Below are 27,765 nucleotides of genomic sequence, written 5' to 3'. Positions count from 1 at the left end.
ATTGGACGCCGTTTGCAAACTCTGCCCCAGCCTCGTACGGACGACCAACTGTGGCAAATGGTTGACAGAGAATGGAGAACCATCCCTCAGGACGCCATCCGCATTCTTATTGACTCTGTACCTCGACGTGTTTCTGCGTGCATCGCCGCTCACGGTGGTCCTACATCCTACTGAGTCGATGCTGTGCGCATTGTGTAACCTGCATATCGGTTTGAAATAAACATCAATTATTCGTCCGTGCCGTCTCTGTTTTTTCCCCAACTTTCATCCCTTTCGAACCACTCCTTCTTGGTGTTGCATTTGCTCTGTCAGTCAGTGTAATTTAATTCATTGATGACATATTTGAGAACACTGGGATTCAATTATGAGTTTCTGAAACAGAATCTTGTTGCAGTGGCAATTGATGGGGCTGCAGTAATGCTGGAAAAAAGAAGGGAATAATACTCACATCAAGCAACAGTTTCCCAATGTTTTGTTCTGGCATTGTGTCAATCACAGGCTAGAGCTTTCCACAACTGATGTAAGCAAAGATTTCCGTTCACATGTAAACCACTTCTAATCTTTCCTTGACAAGCTGTACACAGTTTACCACCAGTCTGCCAAAAATGCCAGGGAATTACAAGCTCATGCTAGAAACATTAGTGTTAAAAATTGGAAGGTTTTTAGATACAAGGTGGGTTGCTACCAGCTTCAGAGCTGCCTGAAAATTTTTTTGAAGTTTTAATGGCCTATTTCAAAGTCTCAAAGATGATCCCAAAAGAGACAAAACCAAATAAATTATGTATGGAGGACTCCTTAAATGCATTACTAATGTTAACTTTGTATTAGACCTTGCACTGATGTGTGATGCACTTTAGGAGTTTGCAGAACTTAGTGCTGAGTTGCAAGCACAAGACATCACCATTTATTCTGCCCATAAAATGATATGCAAGCAAATTATGGTGTTTTCTGAATGAAAGACAAAGCATGGACCATATTACACTGAAACCTTGGAAGCGCAGTTAATGTTTAAAGGTGTGACTCTCAAAAAAGGAGCAAGAAATTTGGCTCAAGTTTTGAATGCTATAATTTGGTCAAAAATTACGGAGTGACAGAGATAAAAAACTTGTGTAAACATTTTAAGCTCCACGACAGACAAATCCTGATGTTTACAATATCTTATGAAGAAGAAATGCCCATTGTCTCTACTTCCCCTTTTTAACACTATGGGCAGCATCCCAATTTCGACAAGCGAATGTGAACAAGGCTTCTCATAGATAAGTTTGATCATGACACCAACAAGAGCATCCTTGCATATGAGGACAGTTGAAAATCATATGTTCATCAAGTTGGGTGGCCCTCCATTAACAATTTTAAACCTATATACTATGTATATTCATGGTTTCTGAAACGATGGCATCTGGTGACTTGTACAAAAAGCCAGGAGAGAAGGCGTGAAGAAGGCAGTGTATATCTTCTACTGCCAGTGTGGAATTTACTGTAAGCAGGTCAAAGACATTACTATACATGTTTATATTTATCTGTTCACTGAATTTTGAAATGTAAATAGTAAGGTTGTGATGTTTTGTTCATTCCAAACTGAGAGAACCCCTTAAAAATGTTTTAAAAAGAAAGCACTCCTAACATATACCAATACACCAATAGAAGAATCCATTAAAATTTTAAAAACATCTAAAAGAAAACAATTCACTACAAGAAACAAAACAAAATAATTAATCTTCTTAGAACAACCTTGAACCAAAATTGTTTTACATTCAATGACAAAATCTATTGTCAAAAAGGAAGGGTTAACCATGGGCTCACCATTACCAGGTATAGTAACGAATATTTTCCTAAATAACTTAAAACTATCTCTTAATGATGATGATGCTTGTTGTTTAAAGGGGCCTAACATCGAGGCCATCAGCCCCTAATGGTACGAAATGAAATAACAAAAAGTTCAAATTCATCCACTGACCAAAATAAAATAAAAAATGTCATGAAGAATGAATGGATGGACATGAACCCAACAAAAAACAAAAACAAACAAATAAACAAAAAAGTGGATCAGACTCAAAAAAAAGGATCGTAAATAATAGTATTACTGACCAAGGGACCACTTATAAAGCACAACGATGCTTGATGTCTGCAGGGTGCAAAATCCACGTCTAAGGCCCAACAGAATGGTACATGTCGCGAGGAAAGTAGAACCATGGTATTTGTCATGTTGGGGTACTAATCAAAAGTAGCGAAGACTCACGGTGTTCCACACAAGATGGTACTACTCACAAGTATTGTACTTCGTATAGGTAACGCAAACCTTTGGTGTTTCTCACACAATGGCGCCACTCATAGCCAACGCAAACCGATGAGGTTCCTCACCTAGGTGTACTAGTCACACTATCCCATGGTGTTCCTCACCTAGTGGGTACTAATCACAGGCAACGCAGACCCACGGTGTCGCTCATATAGTGGTACAACTCACAGGCTACGCCCAGACCCGCGGTGTTGCTCACATGGGTACGACGCACGGGTACTGGAAAACCCCAGGCCAGGCTCTTGGCTGCTACTAATCACAAACCTATTTCGTACCTAATATAGTGGTACTATTTAAAGTTAAAAACTTCATTATTGTTCCGTATTGAATAGAGAAATAAGATGTACAATATTATAGGTTAGGATCCACCTTTCAATACTCCGTAATAAGATGGTAAAAAGTAGTTTTAGACATCGCAATTCTTATGATTGTTCAAGAACACAAAAGAAAATTAACAAGATATGGTTAACCAATGAAATTAAATTCCTTTATAGGAAGAAATCTTTCCTAAACAATCGTCTTTACGAATCTCACCTCGAAGCAACTCGCCTACTATCAAGTGCTCAATGGGACTTATTTCAATCCCATATAGACGATAAATTATTCTTCATACTTTCCAAAAAGCAATCAATTCTAGACAGAAAACTTAACAATCTCAAAAATATCTCTACGACAAGGAAACCTTTTACTAAATTACCTAATGAACCAAAAAATCATGACAGTATAATTAGTAAGTTCCACCCCCCTGTTATAAACTTATCCAAAACAACCCTAGATGATAATGATAACTTAATCCTATCAAAAGGCCCTAAACATAACTGGCCTAACTTAAATAAAAATAACAGTGTTTTTAATACAATCACTGAATCTGAATTGGCTATCAAAAAAATGCCTTTAGAACTACAGGACGAAATTAGACTTGATGTAAAAAGAAAACTTAATAAGATTTACACATCCAATGATAATAGCAACACTGTTCCCTTCGTTGAACGTAAACACATTCTTAACCTCAAAAAGAAAATTAAAGACCAGGACCTCATCATCACAAAAGCTGACAAAGGTAACACTACAGTAATAATGGATAAAGTTGATTATATCGAGAAAACCAAAAATTTCTTCAGCAATAATTCCTTTTCTATAACAAAGAAAGATCCTACCCAACAAATTCAACGTCTTCTAAAACAAACCCTTAAGAACTCTTCTTTCTTATTTACTGAACATGAAAAAACAAAATTATTAAGCATGAATCCAGGCCTACCAACCGCTAAATCTCTCCCTAAAATTCACAAAACTGACGTCCCTATTCGACCAATTATTAATTACAGACCCAGCCCACTTTACAAATTAGCACAATTCATTCATAAATTTCTTAAGAATAATTACAAATTTTTATCGAATAAGTCTGTAAAAAACACCATAGAACTAGTTGAGAAATTAAATAACTTCAAAATCCAACCACACCACTCTCTACACTCTTTCGATATTGTCAATATGTATCCCAGTATTAATATCAGAAAATTATTTCCTATTATTGAAAATAACTTAAATACATATAGTTGCTTAAGCAAACTTGAAATTAATGATTTTATGACCCTCTTAAAATTAGTAGTTACTAACAACTTCTTCATCTTTGACAATACAATTTATCAACAAGATGGTTTAGCTATGGGCTCTCCAGCCTCGGGGATCCTTGCAGAAATATACCTAGACTTTTTAGAACACAATTTCATTGATAACAATGACGACTTTAAACATGTATTATTTTGGGCTAGATATGTGGATGACACATTTGTTATACTGGATGATAGAGTTTTCAATGCAGCTTCTACTCTTAATAGCCTCAATAAAATTGATCCACATATTAAATTCACTCTTGAAACAGAATCAAACAAATCTATTAATTTTCTAGACATAACAATAAACAGATTACCTTCCTCATTATCATATATGATTTACAGAAAACCCACACATACAGCTAATACCATAAAACAAGACTCTTTTCACCCACAGTCACATAAACGTGCTTCATACAACAGTATGGTTAACCGCGCCTTCAAAATTCCGCTATCAAAGGATAACTTAAATAAAGAACTAAACATCATCCGCTCTATTGCCAAATTTAACGGTTATAATTCTTATTTTATTGAACAAATCATTAACAAATTTAGACACCGCCCTAACACAACACTCTTAAAAGATATTCCCAAACCAGCTGCTTACACCACATTCACATTCAATGCAAATACCTATAGTATAGCTAATGTCTTCAAAAAACATAATACTATGATTTCTTTTCGAACTAATAATAGAAACCTTGAATTATTACATAATTCCCACTCCTTAAATAGAACAAGTGTCTTTTCTAAATCAGGCGTATACCGTTTTAAGTGCCACAACTGTAATTCTTCTTATATAGGTCAAACTGGTCGCAACTTCAAAATTAGGTACTTTGAACACGTTAATGCAATAAAGCACAACAGATTTTCGGCAGTGGGACAACACATACATGACACAAAACATGCTTTCACTACAATAAACCAGGATATTGAAATTCTCAGCACTCTAAATAAAGGCCCTCTCCTAGACATCACCGAAAACTGTTTTATACACCTTGACCAGTTTTTCAATCCAAATCTTAATCTGAATGATATTTCTGAGAAACCCAATCCCCTTTTCGATTTTCTCATCTCCTTTTTAAATAACCTGAAGTCAACAAATAAGGAATCAATCTTTCACAATTTACACAATACCCTCTCATGCCACTTCCCCCTTCCGCAACACCCCCCTTGATCCTCCTCAGTTCTCCCCCTTCTCACCCAAGGGGCTCTGAACTTCGGAGCGTGGGTTGGCGACCACGGGGCCCTTAGCCGAGTCCTGGCATTGCTTCCACTTACTTATGCCAGGCTCCTCACTTTCATCTATCCTGTCCGACCTCCCTTGGTCAACTCTTGTTCCTTTCCGACCCCGACGCTTTTAGGTTTCCGAGGGCTAGGGAGTTTTTTCATTTTCACGCCCTTCGTGGCCCTTGTCTTCTTTTGGCTGATATCTTCTTTTTTTCGAAGTATCGGATCCCTTCCATTTTTCTTTCCTTCCCACCCTCCATCCCCCAGAAGTTCTGAACTTCGGAACGTGGGTTGGCGACCACGGGGGTCCTTAGCTGAGTCCTGGCATTGCTTCCACTTACTTGTGCCAGGCTCCTCACTTTCATCTATCCTGTCCGACCTCCCTTGGTCAACTCTTGTTCCTTTCCGACCCCGATGCTTTTAGGTTTCCGAAGGGCTAGGGAGTCTTTCATTTTCACGCCCTTCGTTGGCCCTTGTCTTCTTTTGTCTGATATCTTCATTTTTCGAAGTATCGGATCCCTTCCATTTTTTCTTTCCTTCCCTCCCTCCATCCCCCAGGGGCTCTGAACTTCGGAACGTAGGTTGACGACCACGGGGGCCCTTAGCTGAGTCCTGGCATTGCTTCCACTTACTTGTGCCAGGCTCCTCACTTTCATCTATCCTGTCCGACCTCCCTTGGTCAACTCTTGTTCCTTTCCGACCCCGACGCTATTAGTTTTCCGAGGGCTAGGGAGTCTTTCATTTTCATGCCCTTCGTGGCCCTTGTCTTCCTTTGGCTGATATCTTCATTTTTCGAAGTATCGGATCCCTTCCACTTTTTCTTTCCTTCCCATCCTCCATCCCCCAGGGGCTCTGAACTTCAGAGCGTGGGTTGGCGACCACGGGGCACTTAGCTGAGTCCTGGCATTGCTTCCACTTACTTGTGCCAGGCTCCTCACTTTCATCTATCCTGTCCGACCTCCCTTGGTCAATTCTTGTTCTTTTCTGACCCCGATGCTATTAGGTTTGCGAGGGCTAGGGAGTCTTTCATTTTCACGCCCTTCGTGGCCCTTGTCTTCCTTTAACCGATATCTTCATTTTTTGAAGTGTCGGTTCTTTTTCTTTTTTCTTTTTTCTTCGAATTAGTATTATATTAAGGATTGTTGCCCAATTGTATTTCCTCTAATAACAATAACCACCACCACCACCATCACCACCCTCTAATTAACGTCCCCCCCTTTCTCTATTTATCATTTCTTTATCAATTACTACGGCAAGTTGTTTCGAGTTGAACCTCGTATTTCTTTCATTATTTCTTCCTATTTTTTAAATATATTTTTTATTTGGCTTTATTCTTTTTTAACGTTTTAAATTATTTTATAAAACCTATATATCCACTTTGAAATTTGACGAAATTAAATCCTACACTGTTTTCCTAGGTCTTCATTCACGTCACCTTTTGCTCTTCGGCCGGAGAAACAAATGCCTACAAGACCTGCCTAGCAACGACTTTACATAAGCGAATATTTGACCTGCTTATGAACTTCAGCTATATTTGTTTTCGGCGCAAGATAGTGATGTTCTGTTTACTCTCTTGACTGTGATTATTGTGTTTTGAACATTTACTGAATTGCTACGTTATGATACAATGTTAATTAATTTTTTGCCTGTATTCAATGTGGTAGTTGTTTTAAGATCTTCGCAAATTGGCTGATGATGACACTTAAAATGTGTTGAAACCGGTCCCATTAAACAGGTTGTAACTACTTTTTACCATCTTATTACGGAGTATTGAAAGGTGGATCCTAACCTATAATATTGTACATCTTATAGTGGTACTACTCGCAAGTACAGGCAACCTATGGTGTTCCCTGCGTGATGGTACGAATCAAAAGTAGTTTCATGGTTCTAATTAAATCATCCCTTGGTCGTCCCTTTTAGTCGCCTCTCACGACAGACAGGGGATACCATGGGTGTATTATTCGTCTGCGTCCCCCACCCACACGGGGGTAAAGAGAGAGAAAAGAAGAAGAAAGAAGGGATCTGTCACTTCGAAAGATGAAGTAACGGACGAAGAAAGGCAAGAGCCGCGAAGGGCGTGAAAATGAAAGACTCCCTAGGCCTCGAATGCTCTAATACAGTCGGGTCGGAAAAGAACAAGAGTTGACCAAGGGAGGTCGGACAGGATAGACGAAAGTGAGGAGCCTGGCACAAGTAAGTGGAAGCAATGCCAGGACTCGGCTAAGGGCCCCATGGTCGCCAATCCACACTCCCAAGTTGAGAGCCCCTTGGGCCCCTTTTAGTCGCCTCTTACGACAGGCAGGCGATACCGTGGGTCTATTCTCCATCTGCGTCCCCCACCCACAGGGGGTAAACTATCTCTTAACCAAGAAGCATTCTAAAGGAATCTTATTACACTGGAGCAGATATGTACCTGACGTAAAGTGTACGTATGATAATGACGACACAAATGCACAACAGTTATTAGACACAACAAATTCTTTATACAAGTCAATCAAGTTCACAATGGAACCAGAGACTAAGGAAAAAATCAACATTTTAGACATCACAATCAGGAGGAATAATGATAATCTGTCATACAAAATATCGTTGTTGCCGGGACAAAACCTCCTATGTGATAATATTTTTGGAGATATACTGACCCACAGCACATACATTATGAAGAGCGAGAATGCCTTGACAAAGTTCACACAATATTGCACCTTAGATGACAGAACCTTACCGGCCAAAGTTCTAAGCTAAAATATTTCACATAGGAGGTTTTGTCCCAGCAACGACGATATACAGAATACAGAAAGCTCACTCAGACATTACACACAACTGACAACGAATCCAACCACCCATACAGACACAAATTAGCTGGACTGAATGCAATGATACACAGAGCAATTTCCATACCAATGAGCACAACAGATTCCAAGGTAAAAATTCAAAAAATAAACCAAATCATGAAAGAAAACAATCAACCTCCTGACACAGTAGATATACTATCAAATAAACAAAGGAAAAAACACAGAAAAACCATATTAAAGATAAAACAGATCTGTTGGTTCTACAAGTATGTCTCTGGACGTTTATTTAATTTAATGTTTATGATGATGATGATGATGATGCTTGTTGTTTTAAGGGGCCTAACATCGAAGGTCTTCGGCCCAATTTAATGTTTACTGTCCATTTCTGTTTATTTTCATTTTTTGTAAAATTTCCATGGGAGGGGATACCGTGGGTCTATTCTCCATCTGCCTCTCTTGTCTACATCCTTACTGATAATTATCATTATGGATCACAATGAAATTTGTAATAAAAATCATTGTTGCCACAGATTCTTTGGATGCTGCAGAAGAAAACATTATCTTCACAATTATGATAAAAACAAAATTTATACTTTATGTCATCATGATGATGACTTTATGACAATATATATTCATCATCATCAGTTTTCCACTCCAGTTGCCCGGGTGTGGTTTACGAGCACTCTCCACTTCTGTCTGTCCATGTACCACTCTTCTCTCAAGACAACATCCCAGCTGACTCCTCTTGTTCCTATGTCCTCTTTCACTTGGTCCAGCCATCTCTTCCTAGGTCTTCCTACCGGTCGTTTTCCGGCCACGACAGTGTGTAGCCATTGTTTTGCTGTCCTTCCATCGTCCAATCGTTTGACATGGCCAAACCATTTCAAACGGGCCCTTGTCACTTTTTCATTCAGGGATGGGTACACACCAGCTTCCTCCCTTATTCTTTCATTCCTTACCCTGTCCCTTTTTGTCTTCTGTACCATAGTACGTAGGAACTTCATTTCTGCGGCTTGTAGTTTGCTATCCACTTGTTGGGTTGTTGTGCAGGTTTCTAGGCCATATGTTAGTATGGGGGTGAAGTATGGTTGGAATAGAATCTGCTTTGATCTTAAGGGAACTTGTTCATTCCAGAGGAGGTTCCGAACTTGATGGTAAAACTGAGCTGATTTTTTAATGCGGTTGTTAATCTCATGCTGTATTCTGTTATCACTTGAAATGATGCACCCAAGATATTTATATTGGTCTACTGTTTTCAGCTGTGTACCTTCCAGCATTATTTTTCCTTTCTTCTTCTGCCTATTGACAGACATAGTAACAGTTTTTGATTTATTTGTTGTTAATCCGTGTGCTTTCAAATGTTCATTCCAGGTGTTCAACCTCTCTTGGACTTCCTTCTCTGTATTTCCCCAGATTACCACATCATCTGCAAATGCAAATGCATTGATGGCCATATTGTTCTCCTGCTTAATTTCTTTCATGACTTCATCCATGACAGTGATAAAAAGTAATGGTGAAAGGGTACTGCCTTGTTGCACTCCTTTAGTGGTTTGGAACCAATCAGAATTACCGTTTCCTATCTGTACGCAACTGCAGCAGTCTTCGTAAAGCATTTTAACTTTCTGGATAAGACCTTTGGGTACATTTTTCTTTCTTAAGCATTCCCATATAGTCTTCCTTGGAACACTATCAAATGCTTTTTCGAGATCCAAAAACACTAGTGTTAAGTCTTTGCCCTTCTCCCAATGCTTTTCTAACAGTATTCTAAGTGCAAATATGAGATCGGTAGTTGATCGGTGTTCTCTGAATCCATATTGTTCTTCCTGTAGTTGTGGTTCTATTATTTTCCTTAGCCTTTTTTCAAGTATTTTCTCAAATATTTTCAAACCATGAGATAATAAAGTGATCCCTCTATAATTGCTACATTTCTTCCGGCTTCCTTTTTTGAAGAGAGGTATTATTATTCCCTTTTTCCAATCATCTGGGACTTTCCAATTGCATTAATTACTCTACGAAGCCACTGTATTCCTATTGCACCAGTTGCTTTGATCATATCTGCACTGACTTCATCAAATCCTGTTGATCTTTCTTTGGGCATACTATTAAGGGCAGTCTCTACTTCCTTCCATGTTGGCTGGCTCTCTTGGTCAGGCTCATCATTGCAGCTTAAACTGACCTGCATGGTTACATCATTGGAGTCTTTCCCAGTACAGTTGTATAAATTATCAAAATAGGATTTCATGATCTTCCTTATTTCTGTCTCTTCCCTGACTATGTTACCATCTGGTTCCTCTATTGCTGTTATGTATTCATTGTCTCTTCTTATATTTCGTATTGTTCGGTAAAGTAGTTTAGAATTAGCTTTGCTGTCTTGCTCTAGTTTATCTGTGAAATCAGTCCAAGCTTTCTGTTTTTCTTCGGCCACAATTTTCTTTACTCGTAGCTTCTGATCTCTGTATTTCTGCTGCAGTTCGTTTACTCTAGATTCATTCCTTTGACTTCCTTTTTGCATTTCTTGTCAGGTCAGGAGAGATCCTGCTACCATATGTGACAGTAGACGGTACTACCTGCGACTGTCTGGCCGAGGGTTGGGCGGCCGATACCAAACCCAACAAACTAGGGGAAGACCAACAGCTACGGGTGGAGGAGTTTCCCCTAGAAGGTTTGATGTGACCCTTGTGTAGGAAATGACACATAAATTCATCAGCTGCTGCCTTGCAGTGAGGTAGGGGACTGCCAAAGGCTAAGGGAGAATACCCCTGACAGAAAATCCCCAGCAGTGTTAGGCTTAGCAAGTCAACTGAAGGGTTATATTGATTGCTTTCAACTACAAAACGAATTTACAATATATATTCAGGATTATAAAATGGCAATGTTTGAAAAGGAAACAAAAAGATGCCATTCTGGGATTATTCCCATCCCAGTATATGAAAAATTAATCTGGGACAATGCTTTAAATTTCTGGTCAATCCTGCCCAAACCAGGATACTTGGGAACCCGAGGAACATTGTATTCTGATTTCTATAAAAAATACAGTTAACAAAGAATGTACAATTAATGCAGTACAGAATCAGTTATATTCCATCCGTATGGAATTAATATTTCAGGGTAATCTTTCACTGCTATCATCAAACTACACTAAGGAGTTCACAACCATTTAAGGAAAATAGAAGGCTACAACATCAGGTGAAGGAGAAGGAGATATTTGGGTGAATTTACATCGGTAGGTTGACAGACATCACCAACAGAAAAGTTACAACACAAAACGTACAGGAATATACCTTAACGCATATGTCCTCCTTGCCACGGACAACAGTCACTTCCAGAGGCGGGTAGTTTTCACAGGATGAGCCATGGTACTCCATGACAGCTCTCATTGAATTCTTGAACAGTTCGAACAGCATGTGATACAGATGGGACGGCACATATACAATTCGGATTGGACTGTTAGGTTCCAGCTCTGTAAGAGTCCAAAAGAGGGAAATGTACAATGGCACTGAATTTAAACACTCAAAACACTTTACAAGGGGGATGATGTCTCCACTCTGACCATTATATGAAATGACCCTGTGGCATAAAATCTTAATGCATTCAATACCTGCAGTATAGGAGAGTGGTTTGTTTCTGTCTGTTGTGTATTCTGACCTTTTGTAAATCTCATCAACTAACTTACGACAACTGTTTCTCACAGTCTATACCAAAGAGTATGTAACTCTTCAGAAATGGTTCCATGGATAGATTTTAAAAAATAGTTCCTCCTTATACACTAGTTTCATTTCTGTCAGGAACACCATTTAACATTTCTAAATAAAGCAATGAGACAGCCAATGCACAACTTAAGGCAGCCATTTTGCTTTAAGCCTTGAGTTAACAGTTTAACCCAGATAAAAGGAGGGGTTAACTTAACTCCGACCTTAACCTTGAGTTAAAACTATCTCTTTTCGATGAAACAGATTAAAAGTCAAATTCAGAATTAAAACTGTAACACGGACTTAAGGTTTAACCCCATTGCTAAAACTGGGCCACTGAAGGTTTATACCATTCAGACATGCAGATTAGAGACATGCTTCTCCAAACTCTTTTTCTAATCTCTGGAAAATTTCCAACAGCTAGACCTCTTCCCCATTAAGAAACTTGATCACAATGCTTTGTCCCACACTACTATATTTGTTTCTTTTTGTTCATTCATCTCTCTTGTAGATCTCAGACAAAGACTGAACTGGTTCCAAAGTACGTGAGAGGAAGGAGAGGGGATGTAGCTTCGTTCCTCCAAGGTCCCTAATCTATTGAATGGGATTGATTGTCCAAAAAAATTATGTCCCGGTTATCTTAGAATCATCTTGCAAATTGTAATAGAGGAACAAGCTTTTCAGGGCCAGACAGGTTAAATGATCAAATCTATAACTGTCCCAAATAACTGTAAAATATTTTGTGATGCTAAATGAGGATTTAACTAACCTTCAGGCTGGTCCCCTAGCAGACAGGACTGCCCCAAGGTTTGCTGACTGAAATATATATATTTTTTAGCACAGTTATGGATTTATTGCCTATCTAATTAAATATTATCATAATATTCCCTCCACGATAAGCTGTCTTTTAATTTGATTTCTTGAGTAATTTCACACATATCACCATTACTCTAAAAGTGACCTTTATGGTCAGCCACTTCCTTTGTAATTGTTGATTATGATTTGGATTAGGTGAAGAATTGGATCTGAAGTCAATACAATGAACATCAAGAAAGTTACAATGAAGCATGGCAACCAACATACAGAAGCTAGGTATAATCTTGTGAGGCAATGTCCTCTATGCTTAACACATATTGGGTTTAAGTTGCAGTAAGAAAAGAAAAGAAGAGAAAGGTTGATTCATTCATTATGAGCTCACAAAGGTTGAAGCCATCTTAACAACTAGAGAAAAAAAATTATAAATAAAAATCCACTACAACACAAAATTTCTTGCAATTGCTTAACCCCTATCAAAAGGTACTACACAGTATTCTATTCTCATTACTCAAATCAATATATCATTTTCAAAACAATGGTACAATAGGATGGGGCTACAGAAGGAGTTTCTGTTAAGAATATAAATAGTCGATAAATCTGAAAGTAGCAGCACTAGTCTGGAATTCATAATATAACAGAATTGATATTACTAGATTTCTTTGGGAATCTAAATCAAAATCAAAATCCTCTAAAGAGACATACTGGGCTTTATGTCGCACCGACACAAATAGATCTTATGACGACGAGGGAATAGGAAAGGCCTAGGAGTTGGAAGGAAGCGGCCGTAGTCTTAATTAAGGTACAGCCCCAACATTTGCCTGGTGTGAAAATGGGAAACCACGGAAAACCATCTTCAGGGCTGCCGACAGTGGGATTTGAATCCACTATCTCCCAGATGCAAGCTCGCAGCCATGCCCCGCTAACCGCATGGCCAACTCGCCCGGTCAACTGTAGCTGTACAACAGGTTAAAGGATGCAGATTACTATTATTCTCTCTTACAATCTACACACAGTTATACCATTTGAGCAAGGATGAATAAATATAACAATGAACCAGTCAATGCAGATTCATTATCATAAAATTAACTTAGTTTAGTATATCTACATATCATTAGAAACCTTAGAAATCACTCTTTAAGACAATTCAAAATCCATTAAATATCTCAATTTAATTTTATGGCTTTTCTGATAACTGGACTATCAGATCATTAATTACTTCAAGATTCACATTTTATAAAACTGATTTTCCACAATGCTTTCAAACCAGAGACCTAATATTTAGTTGGATAGGGAATAAATGCTTAATATTAATTCTATGATAAGCTGTCTTTCAACCTAAAGACTTGAACCACCTGATGAATAGGGATGAATTTATTACTCACCATTGTGCGACTTTACAACGAGTTCTGGTGAGGCAAGATAGTACTGGTCACAAAGGAACCTAGCATTCTCATAGGCATCTTGGACCACTCCAATTGGGTCACACTGGGGATCTATACAGCCTATGTGCCGACTGTGACCGTTGAGATTGCCACCAAAGAGAAGGGCTGTAATACATGTATATCAGTAAGAATTCAGACACACAAGGCAAAAGTAACAAAACAGCACAAATGTATGTCATTAAATTAACTCCAAACTGAAGTAAACCAATGAGAGGAAATAATAGTTGTAATAACTGAAGCTACTAAAATACTTCCAGATGTTGGAGGCATATTTTCATTACAATGGTACTTTTTTAAAGAGTATACGAAACTAAAAGGAAACAAAACTAGCATTTCTTTTACTAGCTTAGTAAGATGAACTCAGATTTACTGAAAATGCTACTCTCAAAAATCTTTAGCATTTATATTTTATGTATTTCATAGCGAGACATGGCAAGGTCCTTAAGAAAAGGAAACACGAAGTATCACTAGCATATATTCCTTTGAATAATAATAATATTAATAATAATATCATCTTCAAGCACTATTGATTTTAAGAAATGTGTGTGTCAGATTGTCCAACAATAGTTCTTTAACATGTCTGAAAACATCAATACAGGGTTTCATCACACTTTAACATACTCAAATGCCACCAATCCCAGCCAGAACTGAACTCATTACCTTGGAAAGAGAAGGTCAAAGACTAACTGACTTTGCCATTGAGGTCAGCTCTGCCACTTCTTATCTAGTAACAATGGAAGAAAGGTTAGTTGAAATATGAAAACATGAAACAAGTATCCACATATTGCTACCCATGGTAATTCTGTATAGATAATCTTTTCTGAGTCCGGCTCCATGGCTAAATCGTTAGCGTGCTGGCCTTTGGTCACGGGGTTCAGGGTTCGATTCCCACCAGGGTTGGGAATTTTAATCGTCATTGGTTAATTCTGCTGGCACGGGGGCTGGGTGTATGTGTCATCTTTATCATCATTTCATCCTCATCATGCCGCGCAGGTTCCACGGGCATCAAATCAAAAGACCTGCACCTGGCAAGCCGAACATGTCCTTGGACACTTCTGGCACTAAAAGTCATATAATAAAAGTCATATGTCATTTTATTTCATCTTTTCTGAGATGATAGCAAACGTGATGTACCTACAGATGCGAAAGCAGAGCTTAGCGTTTGCATACAATGGATACTGTGTTGTATTTTGGCTTATAGCTTACAGCCAGTATAAACTTTCTAAAAACCATTAATATTTCAATGACCAGACAAAAATTTGATATTTCCAGAATATGAGGATGTGACTGTTCTTTTAAGGATTAAGTTAATAACTGTTTTATGAGAGTCTTGTTGTAGGTATAAGTCTTAAGGGACTAGAGTACATGCCAACAACAATTGGTAGGGTTGGTAAAAAGAGCAATGTTGTAAACAACAATGCAATATGATTTTATTGCTCCCATTTTCCCTTGCTATTTCAAGGAAACATGTGTTGCCCATATTTTTCCTTCAATCGAAGCTCAGTAGATCTTCAGAACTGCTAAGTTATAGTTGAACAAAGTGTCATGAGTTAACTCCAGTTTTGATATTATACTTTCCAAAACTCAAAAGTGGTTTAGAACAGGGAATTCAAAAATAAAAGCAAGTGATATAGGTGATGCTAATTCTAACTGTAAAACATTCATTGTAACAGTGAGTAAATGTGATTGGTCTAATATTAAAGTCGAAGCAAGCCGCGAGAAGTGAATATCCTGAATTACCTAAGAAACATTGAAGAAGAAGAAGAAGAAGAAGAAGAAGAAGAAGAAAAAATACTGCAGGAAATATAACAGATCGCATATGCAATTATGATTTACTTGGCACAGTGAAGAAAGTAAACAGAAACCACAGTGTGTTTTGTGTTATGAAGTGTTATAGATGTTGATTTCCATAGGGAACGTGAAATATTTGTCCCGAATGAGTAAATTTATAATACCATTATAAATGGTCCATTACTAGATATTACAAATTTTCCAGCTTCCTGGTTGCCAGCGTTTTGCCCCAGTGTGCTAAGTTGGGCTCATCAGTCGGTAAATAGCACACCTACCAAGACGCATGGTTAGTGCATACCGAGGAGGCCACTCTGTAGGCTACTTGGAGCCACCGGCAGTGTCAATGCACTATGAGATACTTTGTCTCATTTCCAAAAATTGATGCCTGCCTGGCCATCAGATGATATAGATGTTGATTCCCATAGGGAACCTGAAATAACAGACCATTTATATTGGTATTATAAATTTACTCATTCGGGACAAATATTTCAGGTTCCCTATGGGAATCAACATCTATATCATCTGATGGCCAGGCAGGCTTCAATTTTTGGTAATGAAACAAAGTCTCTCATAGTGCATTGGCACAAGTAGCCTACACAGTGGCCTCCACAGTATGCACTAGCCATGCGTCTTGGTAGGTGTGCTATTTACCAACTGATGAGCCCAACTTAGCACACGGCAGCAAAACGCTGGCAACCAGGAGAGTTAGCCGGAAAATGTATAATGTCCAATAACGGACCATTTATATTGGTATTATGAAGAGACAATTTTGCTTATTATGAAGTGTTGTCGATTGAGTGCATGAAACCTGCAAAACTCCAATGTTATTTAGAGACAAAGCATTATGATATTTTAAAAAATCAACATAAACCAATAGAATTTTTCCAGCAAAACTTAGGAACACTAAATTATGGCAGAGATAAAGTTTCAGTCATGGGTTCGAATAACAGTAAGGCATTGGAGGCATCTTACCTCTTAAGTTTGTGCATAACCAAAACTCATTCTATCGGAGAAGATTTACTTCTTCTAGCATTAAAAGATGTGGTGAAAACTGTTTGGCAACAAGTTACCAACAGATATTGATTTGATTCCTTTTTCAAACAACACTGTCAGCCACAGAAAAAACGGTATGATAGGAATCTCAGTTAATCAAACGAGCTGAGAAGAGTCCTTCTTGTGAGTTACAAATAGACAAAACTACTTATGTTCTAAATTACGTTCAGGTATGTTAGATATGCACATGGTGACAATATACATGATGATCTTTTCTTTTCTTTTCTTTTCTTTTCTTTTCTTTTCTTTTGTTTTGTTTTGTTTTGTTTTGTTTTGTTTTGTTTTGTTTTGTTTTGTTTTGTTTTGTTTTGTTTTGTTTTGTTTTGTTTTGTTTTGTTTTGTTTTGTTTTGTTTTGTTTTGTTTTGTTTTGTTTTGTTTTGTTTTGTTTTGTTTTGTTTTGTTTTGTTTTGTTTTGTTTTGTTTTGTTTTGTTTTGTTTTGTTTTGTTTTGTTTTGTTTTGTTTTGTTTTGTTTTGTTTTGTTTTGTTTTGTTTTGTTTTGTTTTGTTTTGTTTTGTTTTGTTTTGTTTTGTTTTGTTTTGTTTTGTTTTGTTTTGTTTTGTTTTGTTTTGTTTTGTTTTGTTTTGTTTTGTTTTGTTTTGTTTTGTTTTGTTTTGTTTTGTTTTGTTTTGTTTTGTTTTGTTTTGTTTTGTTTTGTTTTGTTTTGTTTTGTTTTGTAGAACTTTGCCAACCTAAACAACTGGAGAAGAAATAGATACATAATTACATAACAGATAAAAGGATCCAGTGGAGAAAATGTGTGGGCTTCTGTACAGATGGAACTTATGACCTCACAGGCAGACATAGTTGGGTTGTTTCTAAGGTCAAGGAAGTAGCTCCTGACATGAATTGGGTGCAATGTTTCATACTTAGGAAAGCATTGGCCACCAACCGAATGCCACCAGAATTTAAAACTGTAAAGCTAGTTAATTTTATTAAGACTGAACCGTTATATATATTCAGTCCTAAGCCTGAAGGCTGGTTGGATTCTCAACAGCTCCACCATTAGCTGTCATAGATGGCCTTGGTGTCACTGAAGAGGCATGCTAGGGAAATGAGGGGGGAGGTGGTTTCCCATTGTTTTCCTCACTGTGCCAGAAGTTGCTATTACATATCAGTCTGCCAAACACTGAAATGTATGCACCAACCAATGCTATGAGCAACATTTTCACATCATTCATAGGTGGGATTGACTGCATAAGGAATGGCATTAATAGCACTGCTCATACCTCAGTCACTTTCATATTGGCAAAGCCAAGGTTAAGACTGTGACAGATCAATGAAAGTAACAAAATTGTTTTAGCCCACACCAGAAGACATAGTGCACTGCCTCACCAGCAAAGGCATCAAAACAGATTACTGTACTGTATGTTCTGTACTGTGCGATGAAATAGGTAGTGAATATATACAACTTTTGCTTCATTCTGAAATTCATTGGCTTTCCAGCAGCAAAGTACCAGCAAGGTTATTTCAATTAAGGCACCAAATTTTATTGTTTGTATGTGAACATAATTCTGATTTTGCATTATCACTGTTAACAAAGCAGGGTTACTAGCATAATCCGACCTTTCAGATATTTTTTCTAAATTAAATCAAATAAATATCTTTTTTAAAAGACCTTCCATGATTGACTGTCAAGATGTCATCTGTGTGGGACTAGGTCCCAAATTACAACTCTCGATGTGATCCAGTGAGGTAATAATGAGAGGCCGCTCCTCTGGAGTACAGACACCTTGTACAGCCGCCCCTAACCTGGAGAAGAGACAGTGCATAATGGATTCCAGTGGCATTTCCTCCACTGTGGGGACCATCACCCCACCTAAAGGGGCTCATTCGCCCAAAGCCGTTGGCCCCCTTAGGGAGTGTCAGTTTATTTCCCGCCAACCAACACTCTGCGTTGGCAGTTTTACAGCTGGGTGCCAGCAAGCCCTCATTCTTTCTCATTCCGGACTTGGGACCGGACAATGGCCTTACAACAGAAGACATCACAAATAAGATAAAATTGAATACAAAACTCAAGAATACAAACCTCCGCTTTACCCTTACACAAAACAAACCAACAACATGCATATTTTCAACTGAGGAAAGGGCACGGAGATCGGAGCTTCTGAAGAAGTACTGGGAGGACCGCAAAGCCCGAACAATCCCTTCAAAGAGACCTGAACGATTGACTGACTAAAGTGATCCTATGCAGTCATAAAAGAAGAAGGGGAGGAGAAGAAGAAGAAGAAGAAAATATTTCTTCAGGGAAAATTTTTAACTGTTCTCGATGCCTATGAAAAAATAAAGGTATTTGAGAAAAACTGGTGTTATGGGTTAGTTACATAAAAGACAGGAAATCTATACCTTTTCCAACACTGGAATCATTTTTAATAGAAAATGATAAATGTGTCGATTCAGAGCTTTTAACCACCTCAAAAACGTTAACAAAAATTTGAAACATATTTTCCAAATACCAGTAACTTTTATGAGAAATGTAAGTATGTTCACAACCCAATTCAGGCTTACAATTATGAGAATGACCTTGCGTTATCGAAGATTTATTTTTGCAAGTTGCTTAACGTCGCACCGACACAAGTAGGTCTTATGACGACGATGGCACAGGAAAGGGCTAGGAGTGAGAAGGAAGCGGCCGTGGCCTTAATTAAGGTACAGCCCCCAGCATTTGCCTGGTATGAAAATGGGAAACCACGGAAAACCATCTTCAGGGCTACCGACAGTGGGGTTCGAAACCACTATCTCCCGAATATTGGATACTGGCCGCACTTAAGCGACTGCAGCTGTCGAGCTTGGTCATTATTGAAAGAACAGTTAACTGAACATTCAAGTGACAGATAGCTTAAAATGCAATTCCGTGATCTTAGTTTGCCTCAATTCTGGATCTTGCCTTCAGCGAGAAATGAATATCCTGAATTGTCTAAAGAAGCATCAAAAATAGTGAAGTAGTTTTCAACAACCTATCTCTGTGAGAAATGATTTTCACTGCTCCTTGGAACAGAAATAAAATACAGAAACCAACTTAATGTATGTGTTGATCCTAGACTGAATTTGACTGATACTGAGTGACATATCCATGAACTCTGCAAGGGGGGTGACAAGCTCAACCTTCTTGTAAACAGTGAGTAATAACACAATACTGTATTGTTATTCTTTCTTTCTATTCTGCACTTTAGCACTATCTTTGTAGGTTCATAAGATTATTATTATTAATTTGGTTAATAAATATTTAAGAGTCTGTTCAATATAGAATTCACTTTTAATAGTTTACTTCCAATTTCATAACTATGTTTCTGTGGGAATCAATCAATCACCACTGATCTGCATTTAGGGCAGTCACCCAAGTGGCCAATTCCCTATCTGTTGTTTACCTAGTCTTTTCTTAAATAACTGAAAAGAATTTGGAAATTTATTGACCATCTACCTTGGTAAATTATTCTAATCCCTAACTCCTCTTCCTATACACAATTATTTGTCTCAATTTGTCCTCTTGAATACAAGTTTATCTTCATATTATGATCTTTCCTACTTTTAAAAATACTATTAAAACTTATTCGTCTATTAATGTAATTAAACGCCATCCCTCCACTAACAGCTCCGAACACACCACTTAGTCCAGCAACTCATCTCCTCTCTCCCAAGTCTTCCCAGCCCAAACTTTACAACATTTTCGTAATGATACTTTTTTGTCGGCAATCACCCAGAACAAATTGAGGTGCTTTTCTTTGGATTTTTTCCAGTTATCAAATCAAGAGTAATCCTGGTGAGGGTCTGATACACTGGAACCATACTCTGGTTGGGGTTTTACCAGAGACTTATATGCCCTTTTCTTTACATCCTTAGAACAACCCCTAAGTACCCCTCATATCACATGAAGAGATCTGTACCCTTTATTTACAATCCCATTTATGTGATTGCTCTAATGAAGATCCATCCCATCAAGACAGCAATTTAAACTCAGAGAACTTTTCTTATTAGTGAAACTCACAACCTGACTTTTAACCCTGTTTTTCATCATACCATTGCCTGCTATCCATCTCAAACATTCAAAATAAGCTTTTAAATTTATTAGATTACTAGCTAAAGTACCAGTTCTTTGTACGGATTTATGAGCAAGGATTATAGTGGTTAATGATACAAAATGAAATGCAAATTATAAATTCACTAAATATGAATCCTACAACCCCTATATTAATCCTATATTAAATGGGTAAAAAGAATGGAATATAAATATGATACAATGACAATAGTGATGAAAATGGCTGAATTAAACTAAAGCCCACTGCACGTTTAGCACTTTAAACAATACAACTGTAGCCTGTGGCCTACAAACTCTTTCCACAGAATAGCACGCTAATTCTTCAGCTGACCTGTTGACAAACGACTTTACACGAATGATGACGAACATGGTTTTATGTTACCCCTACTTGTGAATGAAATTAGTAGCCTATTAATTAGTGAAGGCAACCACAGCCAAAAAAACGTCAACTGGGAAGGTAATGCGAATGACAGGACGCATGACAACAAATGGCAAATAAGTTAATATAGGAAGGACAGCTGATTCAGAAGGCGATGAAACCAACTAGAGGGAAGAATATCCTGGACATGGTGCTGGTAAAACTAGATGAGCTCTATAAAGAAACCGAAGTAATAGATGGTATTAGTGATCATGAAGCCGTTTTTGTCGTAGTTAAAAATAAATGAGATAAAAAGGAAGGTCTTAAAAGTAGGACTATTAGGCAGTACCATATGGCTAATAAAGCAGGCATGAGGGAATTTTTTTAAAAGTAACTATGATCTGTGAAAAACGGTAAATAAAAATGTAAACAGACTGGGATGGGTTTAAAGCAATTGTTGAGGAATGTGAAAACAGGTTTGTACCTTTAAAGGTGGTGAGGAATGGTAAAGACCCACCTTATTATAATAGAGAAATAGGAGGTGCAGACTGGAAAGAAACAGAGTTAGAAAAGGCTGTGGAAGTAAAGAGAAATTGAAGAAACCCACTAGGAAACTGAATCCAGCAAAAAAGTCACCTAAGAATAATATGATGGCAAGCATAATTGGCAGTCATACAAATTTCAGTGAAAAATAGAAGGGTATGTATAGGTACTTTAAGGCAGAAACAGCCTCCAAGAAGGACATTCCAGGAACCATTAATGAACAAGGGGTGTGTGTATGTGAGGATTTTCAAAAGACAGAAGTATTCAGTCAGCAATATATAAAGATTGTTGGTTACAAGGATAATGTTGAGATGGAGGAGGTGACTAATGCTAAAGATGTATTAAAATTTACCTATGATAACAATGACATTTTCAATAAGATACAAAACTTAAAAACCAGAAAAGTGGCTGGAATTGATAAGATTTCTGGGGATACGCTAAAGACAATGGGTTGGGATATAGTACCATATCTGAAGTACTTATTTGATTATTGTTTGCACAAAGGAGCTATACCAAATGAATGGAGAGTTACTATAGTAGCCCCTGTGTATAAAGGAAAGGGTGATAGACATAAAGCTGAAAAAATTACAGGCCAGCAAGTTTGACATGCATTGCATGTGAGCTTTGAGAAAGCAATTTTTCTGATTATATTACACATGATTGTGAAATTAATAACTAGTTCGATAGAAGGCAGTTCAGGTTTAGGAAAGGTCATTCCACTGAAGTTCAACTTGTAGGATTCCAGCAAGATATAGCAGATATCTTGGATTCAGGAGGTCAAATGGACTGTATCGCGACTGACCTGTCTAAAGCATTTGACAGGGTGGATCATGGGAGACTACTGGCAAAAATGAGTGCAATTGGACTAGACAAAAGAGTGACTGAATGGGTTGCTATATTTATAGAAAATAGATCTCAGAGAATTAGAGTAGGTGAAGCTTTATCTGACCCTGTAATAATTAAGAGGGGAATTCCTCAAGGCAGTATTATCGGACCTTTATGTTTTCTTATATATATAAATGATATGAGTAAAGAAGTGGAATCAGCGACAAGGCTTTTTGCAGATGACGTTACAGTATTCTGTATACAGTAATAAATAAGTTACAAGATTGTGAGCAACTGCAAAATGACCTCGATAATGTTGTGAGATGGACAGCAGGCAATGGTATGTTGATAAACAGGGTTAAAAGTCAGATTGTGAGTTTCCCAAATAGGTAAAGTCCTCTCAGTTTTAATTACTGCATTGATGGGGTGAAAGTTCCCTATGGGGATCACTGTTAGTATCTAGGTGTTAATATAAGGAAAGATCTTCATTGGGGTAATCACATAAATAGGATTATAAATAATGGGTACAGATCTCTGCACATGGTTATGAGGGTGTTTAGGGGCTGTAGTAAAGATGTAAAAGTAGAGAGCATATAAGTCTCTGGTAATACCCCAAATAGAGTATGGTTCTAGTGCATGGAACCCTTACCAGGATTACTTGATTCAAGAACTGGAAAAAATCCAAAGAAAAGCAGCTCAATTTTTTTCTGGGTGATTTCCGACAAAAGCGTAGACATCGGTCTGTTTTCAGACCAACTTTGCTTTACGGGAGCGAAAGCTGGATGGACTCAGGATATCTTACTCATAAGTTAGAAGTAACAGACATGAAAGTAGCAAGAATTATTGCTGGTACAAACAGGTGGGAATAATGGCAGGAGGGTACTCGAAATGAGGAGATAAAGGCTAATTTAGGAATAAACTTGATGGATGAAGCTGTACGCATAAACCGGCTTTGGTGGTGGGGTCATGTGAGGCGAATGGAGGAGGATAGGTTACCTAGGAGAATAATGGACTCTGCTATGGAGGGTAAGAGAAGTAGAGGTAGACCAAGGCGACGATGGTTGGACTCAGTTACTAACGATTTAAATATAAGAGGATAGAACTAAATGAGGCCACAACTCTAGTTGCAAATCGAGGATTGTGGCGACGTTTAGTAAATTCACAGAGGCTTGCAGACTGAACGGTGAAAGGCATAACAGTCTATAATGATAATGTAATGTTTACTGTTATGGATTAGGATACAGTAACATGTTACGATATCTAACTCCCATCTCTAGTTTATAGGAAGGGGAGTTAGAGATTGGAATAACTTACCAAGGGAGATGTTCAATAAATATCTAATTTCTTTGAAATCATTTAAGAAATAATTATTAAGAAAAGGCAAGGAAAACAACAAATAAGGAATCTGCTACCTGGGCGACTGCCCTAAATGCAGATCAGTAGTGACTGATGGATATTTTCTCGAAAACCAGTAAGAGTTACGAAGAAAATACATATGACGTTTCTTGTAGAAAATTTAATTTCAAGGCTACATGATACACTTCATTTTCCAACCATTTATCTGTTATTTGCAAACAACTCTTCATTTCAATTTGTAAGAACTTTAATTTTTGGGTCCACCTTTCAATACTTGATAGACCAACACACTCAATTTAAGAGAGAAATTTATTCGTATTTTCTTTGGTACCGGAACATGTTTCAACCTATTGTGGTCATCATCAGCCAAATGCAACTAACAAAAACATTGGAATAACATCTTAAAATCTAGAATGAGTGAATAAAATGACGAGTATCATGAATGGGTGAAAATATTATTTAAAAATACCCAGTAAACTGTCTGTCATAAAGTCATCTTGTTTCTGTCCTTGTTAACATTCACAAAATAACTGTTGAAACTCCTCTTGTTGATTTTAAAAAGTTAATGTATTGTCTTTGGGTCATAGGATGGGGCCAAGAGAAAGGGGAACTTCTCAATTCCACACAGAAGAATGAACTTGTAAACACCATTTTAAACACCACACCAGTGTTTTCGCATTGGCGCTCATCAATCAGAAGCTGTCTCAAGGTCTATTTTAAGGACTACGAGAAGTTTTCCCAAAGACAACATATTCAGTTTTTTAAAGCAACAAGCGTTTTAATAATTATATAGTGAGTTTTAACAAGGACAGAAACAAGGTGATTTTATGGCAGACATTTTACTGATTGTTTGTAAATAATGTTTTCACCCACTCATGATCATAGATTTTAAGATGGTTTTGTTAACTGTATTTGGTTGATGATGACCACAATAGGTCAAAACATGTACCAAAGAAAATATGAATAAATTTCTCTTAAATTGTTTGTTAATCTCTCAAGTACTAAAAGGTAGACCTGAAAATTAAAATACTTATTATTTTATTTATTTTGCTGTTGATCATAGCCAAAAACACAAGAAAACTGAATTTTCTCAAAAACCATTACATATTACATATTATTTACTTGATATATTGTATCGATGCCTTTGCTGGTGGGACCTAGTGTTTACAGTGCACTATGTCTTCTGGTATAGGCTAGAGCAATTTTGTTACTTTCATTGACCAGTCTCAATCTTATCCTTGGCTTTGACAATATGAAAGTGATGACATGTAATGACATTACCGAGCTCGATAGCTGCAGTTGCTTAAGTGCAGCCAGTATCCAGTATTCGGGAGATAGTAGGTTCGAACCCCACTGTCGGCAGCCCTGAAAATGGTTTTCCATGGTTTCCTATTTTCACACCAGGCAAATGCTGAGGCTGTACCTTAATTAAGGCCACGACCACTTCCTTCCCATTCCCAGCCCTTCCCTGTCCCATCATCGCCATAAGACCTACCTGTGTCGGTGCGACGTAAAGCAACTAGCAAAAAAAAAAAAAAAGTAATGACATTCCTTATGCAGCCAGTCCCTGGTATGAATGGTGTGAAAATGTTGCTCATAGGGTCGGTTGATGCATGCATTTCAGTGGGCTTGGCAGGCTGATATGTAACGGCAACTTCTGGCCCTGTGAGGAAAGCAATGGGAAACTACCTCATTCCTCATTTCCCTAGTATGCCTCTTTAGTGATGCATAGGACATCTATTACAGCTGATGGCAGAGCTATTGAGGATCCAACAAGCCTTAGAGCTGAGGACTGAACATACATACAAACTGTACTGGAAACATGAATTATAACCATTACAGTTACGAAGAAAATTCATATGACATTTCTTGTTGTAAAACATTTCATTTCAAGACCACACGGTGCACTTCATTTTTCGATAGGGCCAACCGTTTACCCGTTATTTTAGTGAAGTAGGGAAAAAATTGCTCAAATTTGGGACATAACTCTGTGAAATCTCCCCACTAGTCCAAAATGGTGAATTATATGAAAATCAAAATTATCCCTTGTGTGACTCAGGATTCAAATTTCAGCTCAATCAGTCCAGTAGTTTTCGAGGCTATCTGGGACAAACAAACAGCCACCATCTCATTTTTATTAATAGTACTGTATATATACGGTATAGGAGCCTCTGCGGCTCAGACAGCAGCATGTCGGCCTCTCACCGCTGGATACCGTGGTTCAAATCCTGGTCACTGGACAAAGCATAGGCAGGACAGGTTTTTGCCTGGGTACTCCAGTTTTCCCTGTCATCTTTCATTCCAGCAACACTCTGCAGTATCATTTCATTTCATCTGTCAGTCATTAATCATTGCCCCAGAGGAGTGCGACAGACTTCAGCAGCCAGCACAATTCCTATCCTCACCACTAGATGGGGGCTTCATTCATTCCATTCCTGACCTGGTCAAATGACTGGAAACAGGCTGTGGATTTTCATATGTTTCATTAATTACATCCCTGACCCAGTCAAAGACTGGAAAACAGGTTTAGGTTTTAATTTTCATACACAGTATAGATAATAGTACTATACAATTTGTCCCAAATGTTAATAACACACAGGTAAAATATTAGATCCTTATTAAGTTAGTGGTCCGTACAATTATTTGTGATATTTTACTGGTAGTAATCTGATGTTTAAAAGGAAGTGAATAAATAAAAGACACCAAACTGAAACCAAACTTCATGGCGCCACAGTCTTGAAGGGCCTTGCCTACCAAGTGAATGCTACTTAGCCTGAAGGCCTACAGATTACAAGGTGAAGTCTCGTCAGTGTGATAAATCCTTTGGCCTTTGCTTTTGGCTTTCTAGACCGGGGCCACTAATGCACCATCAGATATCTCCTCAATTGTTGTCATTAGGGTGAGTGAACCTCGATCTAGTCCTCAGATCTGTTTAAGGAGTTGGCTGGCAGTTTAAGGACAGATGCCTTTTCTGTCACCACATGGTATTCCTATTGAAAATTTCACTTGAAGACACTGGGATTTGAACCCAGGACACTTGAGTTAGAAGCCAAATGGTTAGATTATCACTGTGTCAGCATAACCTCAATATAGTCCGACTCATTGGCTGAATGGTCAGCATACTGGCCTTCGGTCCAGAGGGTCCCGGGTTCGATTCCCGGCCGGGTCGGGGATTTTAACCTTCATTGGTTAATTCCAATGGTCCGGGGGCTGGGTGTTTGTGCTGTCCCCAACATCCCTGCAACTCACACACCACACATAACACTATCCTCTACCACAATAACACGCAGTTACCTACACATGGCAGATGCCGCCCACCCTCATCGGAGGATCTGCCTTACAAGGGCTGCACTCGGTTAGAAATAGCCACACGAAATTAAAATTAACCTCAATATACAAATGTCACTTATATACCAATATCATTGGTATGACAGTGGATTTTTTTTTTTTTTCTGGAAGGATATTTTGGATATAATGTCATAAATAATTATGCTTCAGCATTTGGGGCTGCATAGCTGAGGTGATAAACATGTGTTTGGTTCACTACGAGGACATGGATTTGATTCCCATTCCCCTTTAGAAAGTTGAGTAATTTTGAAAGAAGACTTCTACTTCTTGAGAGGCATATGGACTTGAGGCTCATTCAGCCTACACCAAAAATGAGTACCAAGTGAATTATTGTGGGCAAAGGCGGCCCACTTAGAGCCAAGGTTACAAACAGTGAATACTCTTTACTTTCCATTCTTCGAGGGCCTTCTCTTTCATCCTATAACATTGACCGTCTCACTGTTATTTATACTCGCTAGAAGGCCTGCAGTTGTGTATCTTTCACATATCAGTAAATGAAACAATGGGTTGTGTAGTAGTCACCTTCGGGCAAGCTATGTTATCTAACCAGATAATGAGAAGTTGTCCTTGTTTGTAAA

General features: G+C 38.0%; 1 protein-coding gene across 2 annotated transcripts in view; it reads right to left on the bottom strand.

Annotated features, from left to right (window-relative positions):
• The window catches only part of Pdk (pyruvate dehydrogenase kinase), a 465,625-nt gene that overhangs the window by 72,090 nt on the left and 365,770 nt on the right, over positions 1-27,765 (bottom strand). For both annotated transcript variants that reach the window (XR_011018266.1, XM_068227592.1), the window contains exons 4-5: positions 13,819-13,983; positions 11,213-11,391 (exon numbers count right to left, since the gene is read on the bottom strand). Coding sequence is in view for 1 of the 2 variants with exons in the window: in XM_068227592.1 (XP_068083693.1) it covers positions 11,213-11,391; positions 13,819-13,983 (344 nt within the window). In the remaining variant the exon portion in view is untranslated. The remainder of the gene's footprint in view (positions 1-11,212; positions 11,392-13,818; positions 13,984-27,765) is intronic.

The sequence above is a fragment of the Anabrus simplex genome, chromosome 5 (genome assembly GCF_040414725.1).
Source record: "Anabrus simplex isolate iqAnaSimp1 chromosome 5, ASM4041472v1, whole genome shotgun sequence".
Taxonomy (NCBI): domain Eukaryota; kingdom Metazoa; phylum Arthropoda; class Insecta; order Orthoptera; family Tettigoniidae; genus Anabrus; species Anabrus simplex.
The sequence above is the reverse complement of the archived record's forward strand: the minus strand, read 5'-3'. Positions and strand labels throughout refer to the sequence as shown.